General features: G+C 41.0%; 2 protein-coding genes across 2 annotated transcripts in view; one reads left to right on the top strand and one right to left on the bottom strand.

The window, feature by feature from the left end:
- LOC138020970 (TNF receptor-associated factor 4-like) overlaps positions 1-11,304 on the top strand; it is a 23,849-nt gene extending 12,545 nt beyond the window's left edge. The window contains exons 4-5 of the mRNA XM_068867851.1: positions 10,556-10,633; positions 10,807-11,304. Coding sequence (XP_068723952.1) covers positions 10,556-10,633; positions 10,807-11,304 — 576 coding nt within the window. The remainder of the gene's footprint in view (positions 1-10,555; positions 10,634-10,806) is intronic.
- On the bottom strand, positions 2,299-7,193 carry LOC138021464 (cytochrome P450 1A1-like). The gene is made up of 2 exons (XM_068868348.1): positions 6,771-7,193; positions 2,299-3,708 (listed from the first exon to the last, which is right to left on the bottom strand). The coding sequence occupies exons 1-2, from the start codon at positions 6,919-6,921 to the stop codon at positions 2,300-2,302; spliced, it is 1,560 nt and encodes a 519-aa protein (XP_068724449.1). The 5' UTR covers positions 6,922-7,193; the 3' UTR covers position 2,299.
- Positions 11,305-15,000: the final 3,696 nt, after the last annotated feature.

Raw genomic sequence — 15,000 nt, 5'->3', positions numbered from 1 at the left:
CACCGAGGAATAATGTTATTAGTCATATATAGTAGCCCCAGTATCTTGGCTGGAGCACTCCCTTTTTCTCTACTGCTCCGTGACTGAAGTCATGCAAACTTTTCTACTTAAGAGTTTGTTGCACTGTTATTGAGATGAGGAAAGGCATTTTTCATTTTTCATCATTTAGTTTGACGACACCCTTGACTGCCTTTGCTTTTACAAAAAGCTTTGAAAAACCTCATAATTGGTTTGTTTATGTTTTATTTATTTGCCTTCAGGAACGAAATGCTATGTTTTCATTTGGGCGTTTTTCTTGGTTTTTAGAGCAAATTTACCCCTTTTATTAGAGTGGATATAACAAGATACCGCTGTTAGTTTCGTCCTGAATGCCAAAAGAAGTTTGACCGAGGTCATAGAGTCACTGCCTTGCGATCACGCACACTTTAATTATAACCTCCTACGCTGACCGCCTTTTGCTCTCCTTCCAAAACACGGATTTCGTTCGACCCACAAATCAAGCTGTGATAGTTACATCAACAGCTACTATGAAAGACACAGAAAATCCGAGTCTCAGATGGGATTTGAACCCACCGCACTTATAGTCATAGCTAATGGAGACTCAATGGTGCATGAGCCAGGGTTATCTGTGGCCTTTGACTGCTGGAATAGAACCAGAGAGCCCTTTAGATCCCTTCGTCATAACGAATTCGCTCTAACGAAAGGCCGACGCTCGAAACTTCAGCTCACAAATTTATCTCATGGTGAATCAGATTTGCCTTTATCAACTTACTTGATAAGCACAAACTGTTTTGGGAGCTCGATAAGCCGCAATCTTTTGCTTTCAACTCAGTACCTAATTGCTTTTATGGCTGCCTCAAATAGGAATGACATTAAATTGGTGGCATGGTGCGAAGATCTGTAAAGGTTATCAATTCATGTACGCAACTTTCTTTGGTTCCACGAAGGCTCTGGGAATTTATTCGAAGTGCACCGCCCAAGTGAATCGCCTCACCTATGTGTAGCTGAATGCCATTTCCTAATAAAAAAGTACTTAAAGCGCGACAGTGCAGCACTTGATCAGACTCTTGAAAGATCCTTAAACTTAGTGAGAGTGCTTGAATAAATCCCACTCATCCACTCTAAATTTTCATAGGATGTCTGCCATAACATATTTCAAAATTTCCAAAGCTTCCAAAAATGGACCCGAAAGACAGTCAACGCAACTCAAATGCCCAGATTGCAATCGTTATATTGTCTAGCTACTCAGCCAAGAAATTGTTCTTGCCATAAACTAGAACTGCTCGATTTTGCATTTACTTTCAGTCTCAATTGAAGACAATATCCGGCAAGATAGAACGGTCATGGGTCATCTATTCAAAGCTTGGATAACTATATTTGCTAGATATTAAAATATATCAAAATGTGTTCCTTTTTCCGAAATGCTAACCGGTACTGAAGATCTGAAACAGGCGCATGAATTCCCCTGATGTATCAGTTCAAGCGACCCTATCCTAGTAACGCTCATACCGGCCCGCACTGTCGGGTCGGAAGCAGAAATCGAGACCATTCAATTCTGTCGTTATGTTATGGATTTTTTTTCTATGAGAGGCGGTAAATTGAGGAAATGAAATACCACCGCGAATGCTATTGTGAGCTCTAGACCTTTCTACCATAAAAACACGCAATAAACTCTCAGCTTTTAGCTGTTCAGAGGTATATGGACCTGTCTTTACAGGAACACAGTGATGCATGGAGTGGTCATCGTAGCATAAGATTTGAAATTTCTTGTTCATGGGGTCTCCTCATAAAGTATTTCCGGTTTTACGTGCTGAAAATACTATAGTTTACGTAGTGAATAAAGCTTAAACTTAAAATTAATCTTTAAGTGTCGTACTTTGTCCGAGGAGACCGAGAAGTGAAGTCAATTGGTCAGGAAGGAAATGCAGGGAAAGTTTAAGTTTCGAGTGAATCTTGGGGTTCCTTTATCCTGTGCTAAGCAGCGAAGAAACTTGGAGGCCCTAAATAAGTATAAAAAGATTTAATAACAGCAAATAATCTTAGTAGATAAACAGTTTTTCGGAAACTTATGAAACCAAACACGGATCCTTAGTTATATTAGTTTACGCATTCCACTTCTCACTGATTAATTAATGGTACATGCGTATCTTCAAACCTACAAAGCATAGAAGGTCATGCAACACTTTTACAAAGTATGCTGAAGAAGCCACTCCAGCAGAAATATGATACTTGTAAAACGTTCTATACATATGAAAATACTCTGATTTTCTACCCTTGAGAAGTGAAGTTCCTTGACATATTAAAAGCGTTCTTCAATTTTAGCGTAAAATGTCTCTGGCATCAGCGTGAGGCCATACTGCCCTTCAAGGTTAATTCCTTGATATTCAGTTGGTAACCCATCCTGCGTAAATTGGAAGCTGTGAAGAAGCACCGCGAGGAAGACACAAACTGTTTTCATCACCAGGGGCTCTCCAGGACACTTGCGGCGACCTCCGGAGAATGGAAGGAAGGCAACGAAGAACTTTGGATCAATCAGCTGACCTTGACCATCCAGAAAACGAGATGGGTCAAATACATCCGGGTCTTTCCAGGTGTCGGGATCACGATGCACTGACCACAGATTGATGAAGACCACAGTGTCTTTTGGAATTGTGAAATCACCTATGTTCGTTTCAGAGGTGGTGGATCGAGGTAGAGACAGAGGGGTGACACTGGTTATCCTCAATAATTCAAGGACTGAAGCTTGCAGAAGGGGAAGTGACTCTATGTCTTGCAGGGTTGGCAACCTTTCCCGACCAATCACTCGGTCTAATTCTTCACGCAACTGTCGCTGGATCCCGGTAAATAATATGAGGTATGCTATGGCCCAATACAATGGTATTGAGGAGGTGTAAAATCCGGCACCAAACAGATCTCCTAAGACTGGGACAATTTGTTCGTCACTGAGCACTGGAGCCATGCATAAGGTGTCCTCCCCTGGTGAGCGATCTTCCTTTTCTTTCTCCGTTTCTCTCTCAATCGCGTTAATTACACTGTCAGCAATGTTGCGGACTTTTCCTCCAACGTAGGTTTCTCTATTCTTCTCAAACATCTTCGCGACGGCACCCAAAATAGTCTCCATCGTCGTGCAAAGATCTGAAAGCGCTTTATTCGGAAGGTACTTTAGCAGTGGCAGGAAATCAACCATGTTACTACCATGCACCGACTTTCGAAAATTATCTGCGATTTTGAGCATATGTACAAGTCCTTCATCGTCGTATGAACGCTCTACTCCAAAGAGTGCATTAAGGATGAGGTTAGCTGTGGCACATTTCAGAGTTATCAGAGCATCAACGGGTTTTCCCTTATGTTGCCTGAAGCAGTGAACCAAGCGTTGCGATTCATTCAACAGTTTTTCTTCTAATGCGTCTTTGTTCTTGACGAAGTTAACGATAGCACTGACCCCGATCTTGCGAGTTAGTCTATATTGAGGAGAATAATCAGAAAGAGAAAGGCTGCTTCCATTAGGATTGGCAATCTGGAAGGTGTGGAGCCGTGGGCGCCCAGCAAAAGCAGTGGACTGCTTGATGATGGTCTCTTGGATAGCATTTACACCATTCACCACCACAACCAAACGATTTCCGAGCATCAGACTAAAGACGTCACCGTACTTCTTTGCCATTTTGGTGAAATCAAGATGGGGGTTCTGGCCCAGGCGAAAACATGAACCTATGAATAAAAAAAGTACCCTTTAGAATTTTAGAGTGCCCTATTGGGAGAATAGTGCCATTTTTGTCGTTGTCGATTCAACGTAAAACCGTCTTACATGACTGAAAAACCCGATGGTCTGCCACAAAATATCCGCCCCCTTCATTGGGAACGAGTCAGTAGGGGGATGGCAAAAGTCACGCGTTTAGGCCCAAAGCAATAGATGAGACGTGCCAGCATAAAAGATCATTTTATTAAAGATGAAACACCACCCATTGTATCTAGCTATAATTGCTTTTCTTTTTTAATGCTGAATATCCAATCTTCGAGTGTGGACACTGGCAGAAGTCGCGCGTTCGTGCTGAAAGCCTAACAAAGGGCGTGAAGCGTGAAAATGTGGCCATTATGTACTTATATTTAAGCCATGTACTACAATGCTTGATTAAGGACTATTGGATTGTTTCAGTATACAAAACGATTGTACGTGTCGGTAGAAAAAAAACGAAGGCTAGGGATATCTGTAGATGTGACAGATTTCATGGTCGAGTCATGAAGTTTATTCTTGTTGGATTACGACATTTCACTTAAAGATTGTTCGGGCTAAGGCCATTTCATGTCTGTGTGAGAATAATTAGGACCGAAAAGTATCCTAGAACTATGATCCTAGTGATTCCTTCGTCTCGAAATGCATACCTCCACGTGTCGTTCTCATAGTATAAATTTCTGTTGTTGAAAATTTCCTCGAATGACATAAACTATTCCTATTTTGACCTTTCTAAAGTTACTTCAGGTTCGGTCAGAGGACAGCCGTTTATTTAACTCCATTGTCGTTTGAGAAATAATGAACTTTCTCTATTTCGATTTTCAGAGCGAAGGGGTGATAACGGCACGTGATCGCACGTGGTAGAAAGAGAGGAAGGAGGCGGCTTGTGCAATATTAATAAATTATTGTCATTACACCGTAATATTTCAATTCTTTCTTTGTTAGAATTTCATTTTATCATACGCAAATAAGCGAGAAATAAGAGAACACTGATATTGCTAGTTCTCATTTTAGCCTTCTAGGACAAAATTTCGTAGCACTTGAACCGATGGAAGAGTACCCCTGCCGATCATCTTCTTTCTCGTCTATCGGCTCGTCATTTTCAAACGGCGTACGTTTACATTTGAACTTTTAGTTCAAGCTCTTTGCGGGACAATCTTTGCTCTTGGTTGGTTGGGATACTTTAATGCTTAAATCAATTTTTCTGCCGGTTTGGTCTTGGCTTAGTACTCTAAATGAGAGAGTGTGGGTGCTGAGGGTGTAGAAGAGTTACAGCTGCAATCATAACTGTTTGGGTTTACGAAACTTTTTCCCCGCAACTTAATTTTTGATTTGGAACAGTTTCATTTTGTCAGTGAACCATGGTTATCACAGAAACCTACATTTGAGTGACCTGTTCTAGAATATTCCCAACCAACAGCCGAATAACTCCGTGATATTTGCTAAGCTAATAGCGACATCAGTTTGTTGTCTGCTTGGCAGAAAAAAACCGCAGCTAAATTTACTTGTCAGAAGTCATCAAAACGAAACCGATGGGTGACGTCATTTAAGATTCGACCTACCTACAGTGACAGAGCAAAAAAGTGTTAAAAGTCGGCAAGCTGAGTTCGCTGTATTAGAAGGAAATCCCCGATAAGAAAAGGAGAAATAAAGCCAGGGTGACTCCAGTTTCCGAAATTTGTTAGACGTGTGGTGTTTAATTCGGAAAGTTGCTATAACAAGTCGAGTTCAAATCAGAACAATGGCCAACGTATTCATCCACTGGAAAATGGGCTTCAAGCAAATATGTTTACGTTCCAGCAAAGAATAAAAGGAAAACAATTTGTGCACGTGAAATGTTTCAAGATATTCCCTTATCGATTGACAGAGTTCGTATAAGTGATGCACTGTGTCAAAGTCCACTTTGTCTTTATCCTTACAGATAAAAGGCCGAGAACAACACTACCTTTTTTGGTGGGAAAAAAGCCAAATGTTTTAGTTTTTAAGTTAGTTGATTGCTTGACTGTGTCTAGTTTCTCAAAACGAAATTCCAGTCTTGTTGTTAGTCAAAGTTATCTTTGCTTGTTTTCTTTTCGGAACTGTCTTTTCATTTCCGCTTTTTGTGACGAGTTTTTACCGAAGGCGCTTTGGATTTTCAGTTAAAAAAAAAAACATGATTAGAGTTCTTAAACGGTATTTTTTTCTGTAACTTGGCACGCAAGAAGATCATATTAAAAGATTATCGGCAGCGAGAGATTTTCTTTTCGGTTAAACGGAATTCAGCTGATTCAGCCGTTTAGCCCAATATGGATTAACCCAGTTTTGATAGGAGCCAACCAAGGACTCGAGTAAATTCACATGAAATGACGGCAGTTGGCAATTTTAACGAACACTCTGGCCTTGTAAATATTTAGCTACTGATTTTGGCTTACTGAAAAATTATTTATTTTGTGGAACAAGGCATGGGGGTTTAGCAGCTTCTAACCGGTTATTGTAATAATTCGCCGGCCGAGAGCACGCAACACGCGCTGGCGTCATGCAAGGTCTGGGACCGATAATTATTCACTCATTATGCAGTTTTGGAGTACAAAGCGCCTTTCTTGGCGAGAAAGACTGACTGTTTAGCAGATTTGAGGTCATTTACTGAAGTTGCCGCAATTTTGATTTTTGGCTGCGGGAAAAACAAAGCAACGGTGCATTTTTGTCAAACTAATTTCTGGAGAGGTTTCTGAAGTGTCTCAGTAGGTGCGAAACGAGTCCAGTTGTCACCCAATTCTTTTGGAGGATCAGAGCTTGCCCCTATTTGGGATTACTGCATATTTCTGATAACTTTCATAAACAGGAGAAATAAATACTGATGTAAATGAATGAAATGAAACTAAATAAGTGAGATCTAACCAAAGGAGGAGACCTTTTGGAGCTGTTTGCTACCAGCAAAGTGATTCAGTCATTTAAACGGGAAAAACTTTTTAAAAACTTGTGCACCTCTCCCTCGGTCAAACGTTATCTGAGATATAACTGCAACGAGAGATCACTGAATTTTTTAAACACAAATTCTCACCTATTACTGGCAAGCCAAATGGTCCCGGAGGCAACTTGGAAAAAGAGTGCTCCCACAGTGCTTTTCCAGAGAGGAAGAGGCAAATCAGGAAACAGACATGTAAAATTTGACCGAAAGTTGATACTTCTTCAACAAGGGAGGAAAAGGCCATGTTCTTGACGTTTTCACCGAAATGGGGAAATGATCGTCGCTGGGGTTAAACCTTCCCGCGCAGTGTCCAAGGTCCAAATGGTCTCCAGAGAGAAAACGCATTGAGTATAAATATGGGGACGGATTGTTCACACTTCGTTGAACACTTATCTGTTTATCGGCTCTGAGCACGCTATTGATTCTCTGTCAATATAACGACAGGAATTTATTGGCTCACGTTTTGAGCAAGTGCTCCATATGACGTCGAACTCGGACCTTAGTGGAAAGCATATAGGTAGCTTGTGCATGCGGCGTGTTTGAGACACGGGCGTACACCGGAAGTGAACGTGTCGCACTCCAGGAAAGTGATCTCCCCCCAATTTCTAAACTAATCGTCTCTAATAGTGAAAACGTACTAAGCAATATAAATGTGGCAGTATCAAGACAAGTTAAAAAGGAAAACAGCTCACTTCCGGTTGCCGTCCGTGGCTGAACTATTTGTGGATGGTGTGTGTTGTCTTCCGCTCTCAAGAGCCAGAATTTCATTTGATGTGAAAATTATTAACTCAATTTGGCAAATTAAATTTCGTAATTATTATTATTATTATTACGGTTTTATGAGAGTATGAAAGAGGGATGTTGATTCTCTGGTGTAAAGTTTTCTCAGTCTGAGAACCGAACACAGTGTTAAGGCAGGATGAAAGGCGAGTGCCATCAACACTATCTTCAACTTGTTTTAAAACTGTCTATTCTTAGTAATCCAAATTTTGAGCAAACTGAGGGAAAAATCAAACAAAACACGCTGATAATTAACAAATACAACATGTTTGGTAATGCAGTAACGTGATTTATACCAACAGGTGTTTATTTTGTAGTTTGCGGGTGATTTATCACGTGAAGACTCTTTAGGGCGTAGTATGTTCTGCTAAAGACACAGCCCAGTAAATCAGATCAGCATTTTATGTAAAACAAAGGATTTTATTTTTCAATTACATGTTCTCAAATCCTGTTAACTTTTTTTTTCTTTTTTGGATTTAGAGGCTGTTGCAATTTCATTTAAAGATCTGATCATGTTTAGGGAGGGCTTTTTAAAAAGTAATTGTGTTTTGGAAAATCAGTGTCCTTTCGGCTATACATACCTTTTAAAACCTGACTAGGATTGGATTAAAGTCACGAGGAAGACAAGCATTCACCAAAAAGAGACGAACATAAATTTTCGGCATCGCCGCAAAGTAGCGCAAACGACTGATTGTCGAACTTCAAAACGGCATAGGATGGCAGAAATTCTTCTCTTTTTTGTATTTTAATACTGTTTATTTGTTTTCATATTAATATGATAAGAAATTCTTTTTGGACGCCCCTGTTCGTTTTTTCTCCAGTGGGCCAACTTGAGTTGTGAGTTGCTGGCCAAACAGAGCGGTTTGTTTTCTTTTTAAGAAGTGGGGTTACTTGATGATAGAATTTTCCATTTGCACGTCGAGCCTGCTTTCTGGCACTAATGAAAACAAGGTGTGGTTTAAATAAGGACCGAGTTTGTAAATGTAGCCAGCTGTTAGATCACGGATTTAACGTGAAGCAAACCCATGGGTGGCGAACCGCGAGCCAATCAAAACGCTTCATGGACCCATTTACCCTTTTTGCTTCTGTCACTGACAGCAATGAAAAACGAACACTGATGATTGCAACTTCAGAATCGGATTCCGCAAGCTAATGAAAAGCGTAACAGTGAAGAAGTTGATTTGTTTTAATTGACAATTGTATTCGAAGGACTCAGTTTTGTTTGGACATCGTACTGGGGATTGCTTATAGCCACCAGAGAGGAAGATGAATCTGTGGGCTCGAGATACGGGGTTTCACATGAAAACTTTCAGCCATTGAGTCACTGATAGTCAGTCACTGAGTCTTTCAGGGGATAAGCTTTCCATTTCAATTAAAAAATGACATACTTTTGGATGTATGGCAGTTCGTGATGTGGTCTCTAGGAAAGTCTTTCGTAACTGCAAACATACAAGAATGTTGCATTGTTTCAGTTTATGTGGTATGCCTATAACGTCATGGCGACCATGACGAACTCTCTTTTTTATGCAAAGACTGACTGCATGAATTGGCTTTATAGTCATTGCATGTCCTAACGAAAGGGTTAAGGACGGTGCCTACTAATTAAAGATATTTTTGCCCCAGTGTGTGATTATGCAGGAAATGTAGATCTTAGCAAGTGTCACTGAAATCCAAAAAGGAAAATTGGGGGGTAACCACGCATTTTTCAAAGATAATTCGTGAATAATATTTGTAAAAAGCTTTAAAATACAAAGCAATGCATAGCGTTCTTTCTCAAATTGAAGCTTAATTTATCTCTCAAAAATGCATGGTTACCCCCAATTTTCTTTTTGGTTAATAAGAGTACTTACTAAGATCTACTTTCTCCGGATAGTTTCAAACCGCGCCAGATGGGCTCCTGACCGCGCAAAAATATTCCTGTATTAGTAAGCATCACCGATAGGAAATCCGTTTATCTGGAGATGCGCAGAACGTACGCGCAATAGCAATAGTAGGCACCGTCCTTAATTTCTAAGGGAACCGAGGTGCTACGCGGTCGGTGGGGAGAGAAACACGAAAGACACTAAAGGCTGGTTTTCTCTTACGACGTAAGCACACTGAGCGTAAGCATAAGAGCGCTCATTTCACCGTGAAAAGCATAAGCACAAAGCGCAAGGATCAGAATTTTTCCTTTTCCTTGTGCTTGCGCTAATGCTTGCGTTCGCTTGGCGGCGTTGTTTGAAAACGAAGCACAGCATTGACCGAATGCATAAATGGCGGCCAAAAAGATATTCTTTTGTTTATGTGCTAATTAGACTCACTAGCCTCGTTCGCATTTACAAAATGCAAAAGGAATGTTGGTTGAGAGCGAGGCTAGTTAGTCTAATTAGCATTCGGTCTATAAGGACAAGGAAATTTGTTACGTCTGGCCAATTAAAGCACTCGTTCCAGATTCCCTGCGTCTGGGATTTGAACAAAATGGCGGATGCCGTGGTTGATTTTGATGCTTATCTATGTCAACGTGCATTTTCACTTGACATAAGCTACTCATGCTTGCGTTTGTGCTTGTGTCGCTAGTAAAAACCAGGCTTTACCACCATAATATTTGTCAGCTGATGTTTTGTGCATTAGCCCTTCTTAAGAGTGGCGTGCGTCTTCACTCTCATGAAGGGTTAACGGTCGAAAAGTCAGCTCACAAATTTATCTTACTGTTGTAAACTCGTTTGATACAACCAAATTGTCGTTTTTAAAGTCATTGGCTCCTCGCAGAATGAGAAAAAAGAGCGACGAGGCTTCTTGAATGCATGTTAGGTTTGGAATCGGCCTATCGTTCTTTAATGCATGCATGAAAATAGGCCTTATTCCTACTCTGACGGTTACACTGAAGTGAGCATAGAATGGAGGCCGATACGGGGGAATCTTTCGAGATGCAAATTATTTCCTCCGCACGAGCTTCCATTGCATGCTCATTCTAGTGCAATCGTGAGAATACGAATAAGTTCTACTGAAGGGATAACTACGTGAAAAGTGAGGTTGGCGCTCGCTTTAGCGGACATAAAGAATGTAACCAATATAGCTTTATAATTCACACTTCTTATGATTTTCCCTGTTCCCAACAGCTCACTTTTCACATGAACGTTGAGTGTCCTCTCCTTGTGGTTCCATGCAAGTTTCTTGAAGCTGGGTGTACTTTTAAGGTATTTTAAAAATGGATTCAATATTGCTACGTAATAATTGTAAACTTTACTTGAACACTAAAGCGTGAAAATCTACGTTTGATCTTGTTTTAAAGAAAACCAGGAAAAAGTACCACTTTTCTTACTCAGTTTTGTTTATGTCTTTTATTTTGTCATGTTAATTTTTGTTGAAGACGGAAAGATACAAGATGGTGGATCACCTATCCACCAGCACTGAGATTCATCTGAATTCCTTATACGACGTAGTATGTGCGCAAAAAAGGCAACTGGAAAACCAAAGAGAAAGAATCCAGTTACAGAAGGAACACATTCAACTTCAGAAGGAAACCCCACTTCTTCGAAAACAGGAGATCGCAGACGTGCGAAGTCGAACGGCAAACGGAGAGTTTATTTGGCGTATCACGGACTTTACACGCAAGCTTATGGATGCTAAATCAGGGCGGGTTCCTGAACCAATGATCAGTGAGTCTTTCCTTACCCATCACAATGGCTACCAAGTGTACGCAGGGGTGTGGTTCAACGGCGTTGGTACAGGACGAGGGAGGTACTTATCTGTGGGCCTTAAGGTTAGCAATGTTGCTATGACGATTTCGGCGTGTCTAATCTGCAGGTCGCAGGTCGCAGGTCGCGGGTTGCCGGTCACTGTTTCACCAATACAGAAAGTATCGTAAACATTCATAAAAGCTAACCTTAGGCCGAACTAGGCCTAAACAAAAGTTTTTAGGCCTAAGGTTAGCTTTTAAGAATGTTTAGGATACTTTCTGTATTGGTGAAACAATGACCTGCAACCCGCGACCTGCGACCTGCAAATTAGACCCGACGTGACGATTTTCGTATTTATCACAGATGTGTCCAGAATTACACTTAATTAGGAGCGTGCCAATTTTGATAAGCGTCATTTAATGCCATTTGCTCTTCTCCTCAACTTCAACCTCAGTCTTGTATAGAAGTACAGACAATAGTCCAGTTTCAAGTTCTCCATGACCGCTGAATAAAAACACTGAGGACGCATTTTTACAGGGTAAGCCTCCATCTGAATTGAGTATATTTACAAATTCCAGCCTGAAGATGACTTGTTTACTAATCTGTCTTTTGTTTAGTTTCAAATTTCATGCCCCTCTTCCTTCCGGTATTAGTTAATATATTCACTTCAAATGGAGGCTAAGCCTGTAAAAATGCGTCCTCGGTGTTTTTATACCAGCCGTCCTGGAGCACTTGAAACTGGACAATTAATGTGAAAAAGCGTTCCTTAAACTCTGCTCCTCAAGAAAGATAGTCAGCTACTATGATCAAAAAATCACTTCCTTTATTTCTTCAGATTTTGAACGTGTGTAAAGTAAAGTAAAGTAAAGCAACCATATTTAACGCCGACAACTCGTAACAGTAATTCACGTGACAAACCTGAGGTCGACAGTGCGCTCATTTTACTCCCCCCACTCCATCAGTGCTCCGTTTTACGGGTATTTAAAGGATGAGATCCGGAAATCGAACTCAGGACCTCTTGCACCAAGGCCGCGCACTAACCGACTGTGCCATCTTCGCTCCTTTGTTTAACACCTGCCTGGCAAAATTTTTAGCTTTGATTTTTATCCAAAGGCTGTTTACTTTGATTTCACGGTCTGCCATTAGCCATTACTCACGTTCAAAACTGACCGAGATGACCTTAGAGGATTGGATCTAGGGAAAGTGACGTCATTTACTCAATAGCTTAAAACGATCACCGTGTAAACGCATTCTATTATTTATGTGTGCAAAACACGAATTTAAAAATCAGAAAGTCCGAAAACTCCCGTGCTGCAGATTAATTCAGTCGCGTAAAAACGCACTGCATTCTTAAAATGTGAGTCTTTGACGTCATTTTCTCCTCGATCCAGCTTTCTCAAGATTTTAAAGTTAGTAATGCCGGAAAATTCCTGTTAAAATAACACTTGGTCACTAAGTGTTAAGTTAACATAATTTTGAAATCAAAAAAAAAAAAAAGATTTCATTTTTTGGTCATTTTTTAAAATGGACCCCTCCCCCAACATTCAGTGCGGTGTCATTTATTCGTGCATCCGTGCCTGTTCATTTTATAACCAATGCAATAATAAAATTCAATGCAATAATAGTCAATCGGTCTTTTGTAGGTATGATTAAGTATTAAGTAAGTAAGTAAGTAAGTGAGTAAGTAATACCTCTAGCATTGCTTGGTTCAAACAAGGGGTTAAAAGTGGAAAACAAAGAGTTTTATTAAATTCCACAGCTTGGTTATTATTTATTATTATATCTCTAGATAGTACGCGCGCTGTAATTGGTTAAATTAGCGGGCCGTATTCTACAGTACGGCCCGCTAAATTTAAAATTTCGACAAAACATCATCTAGCGAGTTTTTCATGTCATTTCTGTTGCATAAACTTGTACTGAAAACTGTTTGAATCTTGCAAGCAACTATTTCAAACTTAACAGCCAAGAAGATTTAGTTTTTGGGATTTTGGCACGGCATTCTTTGTGGCAGTTGAACCTTCCGCTTCACTTTGACTAGTTTCCCTGCCCGCGCGCCGGTTAACCTCTGAGATATAATAAATATCTTACTAACCTCGTTTTCTCTGTCCGTACTGTAAGTTACGGATCCCCGTTTTTTCCCGTTGATTTATAGCCCGCGCGCTTCGCGCTTGGGACATAAATCAACGGAAAAAACTCGGTCCGTAACTTACAGTACGGACCTCGAACTCCGTTAGTAAGAGGTATTCTTTGGAATCATAACATGGAGTCGGTGCCATCGAGGATGGTCTGTTTTTTTCCCTGAACTGACATTGATATGACCCACCAATTTTCAAAACATCACTAACATTGAAATGTCCACACTGACTTGACCCCCAGGCAAATTGCTTCTTTGTAACTGTGCATGCTTAATCTGGTTCCCTAAGGTGATGCCGCAGTTTTGCACTGCGTATTTTTACTGCGCATAACACCAGCTCTTAATTCGCAACATTTCCAATATGGCGGCTATGCTCTATGCTTCCTAGAGACAAGAAAGGTTGTTTTCGAAGACTGAAAGAGATTTAACTGTAAAAGACCCGGAAAAGTTGTCGAGGAGGTTGAAATGGGCACTGGTGCTCTCTGTGAGTCACAAGTTGCCTCGAGTTACTGGCAAATTGCTTCTTTGAAACTGCGCATGCTTCATCAAGCTTCTCCAGGAGCTCATTAAGAGGAGCCTCTATCTCCCATACTTGGCCTCGGAGTCAACCCTTTCCCGAGTAGATTTATTTATAGAACACCTCCCTTGGGAGATTCAGCACGCTCACTGTTGTAAAAGCCAATCTCCCTTGGGACATTCAGCACGCCCACTGTTGTAAAAGCCAATCAAAACAGAGCTATCTCAGCGTCAAGGGAATTATGATACTTTTCGCGGGAAAAGCCTCTTCCTAAAAAAAAATTTACTCGGGAAAGGGTTGACTCAAGGAATTAGAGGAGATAGAGGCTCCTCTTGATGAGCTCCTGGCTTCTCTGCGTTTCAGGTTCAAGTGGGAGAGTACGACTCCATACTAAAATGGCCGATATACCCAAGATACAGCTTTACTCTACTGGATCAACGGGACCAACGCAAAGACGGAAAAGACATCTGCGCATACTTTGAGCCCCAACGTATTACACGACCTCACGCTGACAGAAATCTCGGAAAAGGAGCAAGGCGATTTGTGCTGACGTCATAGGGTCACCGAACCGGAACTGCCTTTGTTATTTGACCTAATTCGCGGGAAGGGCTAGTCTAAAAATAAACCTACTAGTGAAAACGCCGTTTCACAGACGCTGTATGGAAGTTGCACGCTCCAGATGGGCTCCTGACAGGAGTTACTGCAAAGATGACGTGGTTTATCGCAAGTTCTAGGTTACACTGAAGTAGTCTCCATCTGGCTTTTTTAGAATATGAAGAAGCGATGGCCTATGAAGTATGTATGCGTTTATACGCATACGTATTACACGACCTCACGCTGACAGAAATCGTGGAAAAGGAGCAAGGCGATTTGTGCTTCAAGAGGACATTCGTGACAGCAGCAGGAACCCATGACCCGGAGCCTACAACTCTACTGTGTTCGTGTAACGGCGTTTTCACAGACCGATTTATTTTTAGATTGAATTTCACGCGAATGAGACTCCCACAGGAGCCCGATGACCAATTACAAGAAATTAAGCTGACGTCATAGGGTCACCGAACCGGAACTGCCTTTGTTATTTGACCTAATTCGTGGGAAGGGCTAGTTATTTTTAGATTGAATTTCACGCGAATGAGACTCCCACAGGAGCCCGATGACCAATTACAAGAAATTAAGCTGACGTCATAGGGTCACCGAACCGGAACTGCCTTTGTTATTTGACCTAATTCGCGG

The sequence above is a fragment of the Montipora capricornis genome, chromosome 10, assembly GCF_036669925.1.
Source record: "Montipora capricornis isolate CH-2021 chromosome 10, ASM3666992v2, whole genome shotgun sequence".
In the NCBI taxonomy this organism is placed as follows: Eukaryota; Metazoa; Cnidaria; class Anthozoa; order Scleractinia; family Acroporidae; genus Montipora; species Montipora capricornis.
The sequence above is the reverse complement of the archived record's forward strand: the minus strand, read 5'-3'. Positions and strand labels throughout refer to the sequence as shown.

Excerpts from the sequence above, each read along its gene's own strand:
- LOC138021464 (XM_068868348.1), bottom strand. The coding sequence starts at position 6,921 with ATGGCCTTTTCCTCCCTTGTTGAAGAAGTATCAACTTTCGGTCAAATT. Across the intron at positions 3,709-6,770 it reads ATTTGGCTTGCCAGTAATAG|GTTCATGTTTTCGCCTGGGC; the intron begins GTGAGAATTTGT and ends TTTTATTCATAG.